The 6000-nt window shown below is 41.2% G+C and overlaps 1 protein-coding gene across 29 annotated transcripts in view; it reads right to left on the bottom strand.

Annotated features, from left to right (window-relative positions):
• ptprt (protein tyrosine phosphatase receptor type T) overlaps positions 1-6000 on the bottom strand; it is a 490886-nt gene that overhangs the window by 73129 nt on the left and 411757 nt on the right. For all 29 annotated transcript variants that reach the window (XM_030051856.1, XM_030051857.1, XM_030051859.1 and 26 more), the window contains one exon: positions 684-776. In XM_030051856.1, the coding sequence (XP_029907716.1) occupies positions 684-776 (93 nt within the window). The remainder of the gene's footprint in view (positions 1-683; positions 777-6000) is intronic.

Raw genomic sequence — 6000 nt, 5'->3', positions numbered from 1 at the left:
CAATTAAATTCAAAACTTTTCCATGACTAGGTCATAACAACATACCAAATTTTCATAACTGTATTTCTGCAGTTTAAAGAGTGAAGCAACCTTTACATCACAGCATAATCACAACATCTAGGAGGTGAAATTGCAAGACAAATACGTCATAAAAATGCCTTAACTTTTCTGTTCTCTCAAGTTCTCGCTCAACTTGTCAAGATTACAAGGTCAAACTTGTCCATGACTTTTCAAAAACTTTAGGGATATTTCTTCATTTCCCAAAACATCTCCTGGCCTGGAGAATATATTTTCAAATTCCTGGATTTTTTGTGGCTGTAGAAACCTTGTATATGTGGAGTGATATTTTGGGAACTGTTTTTCTATGGAGCAACTAATGAGGATATTTCACCACCATGAGGACTCAAATCATGCCCAGGTGACTGTACAACCCAACGCAAGGTTCAATGTTCAATGTTCATTTTTTTTTTTTTTTTTTTTTTGGCATAACTATCTCATAATAACCTTTTAGCTCACTAACTCAAAAAAACTTTCAAGCCTTCAATTAGTAACTATGAATAAATGGGTAAGAAATAACTAACAAAAAATCTGCTAGTTAGCTAGTAACTAACTAACCAACTCACTGGTGGATGGACTGACGGAGTTGCTGGCTAACTAAGCATGACTAAATAAGATATACATACCACTTTGGTAGGAGAGCTCCACAGACTCACAGCCTCCATAGGGAAAACTCTGCAGAGTGAGAGAGGGCTGGGCAAGCGACGGCTGGCTACTGTCTGTTAACGGAGAGAGAGAGAGAGAGAGAGAGAGAGAGAGAGAGAGAGAGAGAGAGAGAGAGAGAGAGAGAGAGAGATGTGTGTCAAAAAGAGGGGTGAGTGAATGAGTGTGATAATTCTTCTAAAACCTCCTGCAAACTCTTAGAAGACAGGCTGTCCTTTGGCAAAATCCTGTTACCATGACAACCGACCTGCCCTCTGTATGATCACAGACACACAGACACACACACACACGCACTAATATAGATGCATTATATTACACATAGACACGAGCATTACATGACACACATCTCTCTCTCTCTCTCTCTCACACACACACACACTCACACACTCACACACACACACACACACACACACACTCACACACACACAGACACACACACACACACACAAACATTCTCCATTCTACCACTCCATCTCTAACGAGGTCTGGTCGCCGTTGACAACTGATGAGTTAAACGAGTCACTTAACTCCCTGAGCCCTGATTGGTGGGCAGGGCATTTAGCTGCTAATTGGAATATTTCTCCTCCAATTAAGGAAAGGGGCAGATTGATTGGAGTGTATGGGCTCCATTAGGAGAGACAGATGGAGGGATGGATGGAGCGATTGGGGGGATGAGGGGAGAGTGTGAGAGATGTCACATGTCAAGAGCTGCTCCACAGAGAATTGGTATAGAGAAAGAGAGAAGGGAACCAAAGCAAAGGAACAATGACCAGGACTACACAAAAGAAAAAGCAAGAAACTGATGGTTGAAATAGGAAGAGAAAAAAAAGAAATGAAGATATAGAAAAGAGCAAGACATAAAAAAAACAGTAAGGGAAGGAAAGAAGAGATGAAATTGTGGGTGAAAGAGAAGAAAGAAAAAGAGAGACATAACCGGCTTTTGAGTGGTTTGTACAACATGAGATGGTTTGAAAAACATAACTATGGGACTGTTAGCTGATAACAGAGTCACAAATGATTGTGCACTTTTGTATAATTCATGTTTTTCAAACCAAATAATTAATCATCTCAATGTGTTTTGCTAGATTTGAAAACTGAAAAAACTGCTTTGCCAATATGGTTTCTGATACGCAATAATGCCAATAACGTTTTTTAAAATTGAAAGAGTGTGTGTGTGTGTGTGTGTGTGTGTGTGTGTGTGTGTGTGTGTGTGTGTGTGTGTGTGTGTGTGTGTGTGTGTGTGTGTGCTGATGTAAAACCACATGGCTCTATGTTTTCTTAATGGAGCTATTTGCATGTTAATGATGGTTGTGGATTCATTAGTGGCCTAAGTGTCTCCTCTGTAAGCCAATCTAAACACTGGCTTCCCTAAAGGAATGAAGAATGAGATGGCCACATGGGTCACTGTGCACCTCTTAATTTTATGCGTGTGTGTGTGTGTGTGTGTGTGTGTGTGAGAGAGAGAGAGAGAGAGAGAGAGAGAGAGAGAGAGCAAAAAGGGGTGAAAACATGCAAAAAGGAGAAATTGGTTTACAGTGAAACATTGCAGAAAACAGATGCAGTGTAGTCAGAGGAGAGGAGAGGAGAATAGAGAAAAATTCATGACAAAAGAGGGGAGAAGCGAGGGGAAGACAGGGGTGAGGAGGAGGTGTAAAGTGGAGAGGAAAGTTGAGGTAAGGGGAGGAAAGGTGAGGAGAGATCAGGACACACACATACTGTCTGCTCATTCAAACAGAACCAGATGCCTTCCACACTCCTCCTCTTCCTCCACCCCTCTCTCTCTCTCTCTCTCTCTCTCTCTCTCTCTCTCTCTCCCTCACACTGCTGTTTCTGCCCACAGAGACTGAACAAGGTCCAGTCCTCTGCTTCTCTGCATTTGGAAACTATGGCCTTCTTTGTCTTAACCCCTGCCCATTGTTAATGTCATTGCTTTGCCCAAAACCTTCATCACTTGTTTGGCCAATGACCAACCTCCCTGCCAAGTTTTGTGCAAATCCAGTGAGTTTGACAGAAGGACAGACAGACAACATGATCACATCCACCCTGCTGGAGCTTTCACCTCCTTGGCAAAGGTAATTAATTAAGAAAATAAATGCGTCTCTCTAATGAACTAGCTGACTGACTAAATTAGTAAGAATAACTGAATTCATGAAAAAAAGTTTCTTATTCAGTGTTATTTGTTAGCACCATGTTCATGATCACCAACATCTGAGAGTAGCTAAAAGTCAGGAAATGTAACAAAATTGAGTTTTAGAGGCCAACCAAGGTAAGACCAACCAACTGTCCAGTACAGTGAAAATATCTCTCACTGCACCAATATGCTAGCAAATGTTTTCCTAGGGAACACTGCTGTAGAGCTCACTTGCTAAAAACGCACACTTTGGAGGCTTATAGTAGCAGAGATGATGTGACACCATCACCAGCTACAGCTGCATGTTAGACTGAAGCACTTTGCTAGCCCTCGCCTCCTCTGATAGCATGTCAGCTTAGTAAAGTAATCCTCTACGTTTTGTGCTAACGAGCTAACAGTTAATGTTATCACGCTATCATTTGTTGAGGCTAGTGGAGGACAACAGGTGCAGAGTCAGTCAAATGGAGACGGGTGGGATAAAACTGAGGTTTGCTCTGATTGGATTACTCCTCAGCAAAACTGCTGGTTTGACTTAGGAGAAATCATCTGACAGGCCTTCCTCTGGTTAGGAAGGACTTCAGATCCTCACAGTTTGAATGATGACGATTAAAATGATTTTAAAGAGAAATTCCATGTTTTAGTTTGCCATCCCTCTGAGGTTCAGTAAACTAAATAAAGCAGGTAAGATAACTTTGGTTTTGTGTCTAACCAACTAAGCAGTCAAGTGACTCTGTCCTGTCAACTGACTAACTCTGACTGAATCAACCAACCAGCTATTAGCTATGCCAAATTAGCCAACCAAATAACTAACTTACAAATAACTATCTTTCTCTTTTTGTGTAACTCAGCAAGTCTGTTTTGTGCACATCAAGTCTGAAATAACCCTGTCTGCCTAATCAACTACTGTCAGTTGACTGCAGGGTAAATAACTAACTCTGAATCTTTCTCTCCTGAATATATATTTGCTTGTGGTGTATAAAAATCTTATATGTACGTTGCTTTGGATAAAAGCATCCGCCAAATGTGAATTATAATTATAGTTGTAATCAACTAACTGTGTCTTTTCCCTCTCCAGGTTCCCCCATGTGATTTTTCCTTGACTATCAGAGTGTTTCTGTGGTGTGAAACTCCCTCCCCACTTGGTGATGTTGTGATGCTAAAGCACTGATCGCTCTGGCTTCCTCAGCAGTTGGCCTGAAAATGAATTTGGCAGTATCTTTGTGAAGTGACCCATTTGTAAAATTATTCAATATCGTTGGACTTCCCTGGAGGATTTAGATAATTCTGAGAAAATCTTGGAATATTGAGGAATTTTACAAGCCCCTGTGATATTTCCAGGAACTCTATGACCGCAGAGGATGCTGCCTTTCCTTTCCTTTCCTTTCCTTTCCTTTCTTTCTCTGTTCTACGTTTTCCTCCTTCCATTGCTTCTTTAGTCATTCCTATCTCTCTCTCCCTATATCTATCTATCTATATATTTGTGAAGTTTGTGAGGTCATGTAATAAATTCATATTGGTGTTTTAGCGCAGTGGGAGTTGAGTGACTGGTCACAGCTCACTGAGTGTATCAGTACTGTATTAGTACTCCACTCCTACACACTCAAACAGACACATACACACATACAGTCATGCATGTTTTATTTATGCATGGATATATATGCGTATTCTGCATGAAACAAAGCACAAAAAACAAAAATACACAGATAAACCTACAGATACATATGGACCACTGCAATACATATACACAGTGCAATCATCTATCTGCAATTAACACACACACTCTTTAGGTTGTCCCTGAGATTCAAGGAACTCCCAATGCTGGATCAACACTGGGTTGGAAGCAGGATCCAAGGTCATAAGTGTGTGTGTGTGTGTGTGTGTGTGTGTGTGTTTGTAATTGTCATTTTTGATGAAAAATTGTATATGTATGAGTTGCAGTAAACATATGTGAGTGTGTGTGTGTGTGTGTGTGTGTGTGTGTTATGTGAACTCACAGCACTCTGTATTGATATCAAGTGTGTTTGTACCTGCCTTTCTGTGTGTGTGTGTGTGTGTGTGTGTGTGTGTGTGTGTGTGTGTGTGCGCGCGCATGTGTTTTCCATTATCAATGCATGTATGTGCACTGATGCAAGTGTGTCTGTGTGTGTATGTGTGTGTATGTGTGTGTGTGTGTGTGTGTGTGTGTGTGTGTGTGTGTGTGTGTGTGTAGCTCACCAAGGTCAAATATGCATTTAGCCAGGCATGAAATGGAGTGATAGCAGCAGCTCCACAACACTGACTATGATGAAGACATCTCAATGCTAATGGGGAGATTTATTGACCCTGCAGTCAGGAGGGTGTGTGTGTGCATATGCATGTCCGTGTGTGTGTGTGTGTGTGTGTGCATGTGCATGTCTGCGTGTGTGTGTGTGTGTGTGTGTGTGAAAGAGAGAGCAAGAGAGAGAATCAGTAGGGAGGTATATGCATGTGCTTTTGCATATGCCTGTGTGTTCTTGCACGCATACAAGTGAGCATGTACACGTGTGTGTGTGTGTGTGTGTGTGCATGCGCATGCATGAAGGCTGTTTGGTTTGCCAGTGAGTGTGTATGTTAATGCAGTCCTTCATGCTTGGCAGCAGTGTGCTATATAAAGTTCCCTCCTCCCACCCTATGACTTTATTAAGAGTCAGTTATGGATGACTTCTACTCAGTATCACTCTGTTAACCCTTCACTCCTCAATAACACCACAGATTGTGTGTGTATGTGTATGTGTATGTGTGCCTGTGTGTGTGTGAGAGAGAGAGAGAGAGAGAGAGAGTGTGAGTGTGTGTAGACTTTAAACCTTGAGCAACTACTCCATAATTTTCATAAATTGGCAATTTCTATTACAGCTGCGGTGGGCAATTTTGGAAGAAACCAGGAGGAGAAACACACTGCACTGTCGTTACTTATAGAGGCAAACACAGTCATATTCTTTCACATTCATAACTGCAAGCCTAAGCCTGTACACACACACACACACACACACACTTTTTGTTTGGTAATGGAATGCTATAGTAATTAGGCCCTGAATGGTAAAACAATAATTAAAACAAGTGTGTGCCAACACTTTCCCATTAATTACTCTGTGTTAAACAACTGCCATTTAATACATAACTTATCACCTACA

This window comes from Myripristis murdjan, chromosome 5, assembly GCF_902150065.1.
Source record: "Myripristis murdjan chromosome 5, fMyrMur1.1, whole genome shotgun sequence".
Lineage (NCBI taxonomy): Eukaryota > Metazoa > Chordata > Actinopteri > Holocentriformes > Holocentridae > Myripristis > Myripristis murdjan.
This window is presented reverse-complemented; position numbering and strand designations above follow the sequence as displayed.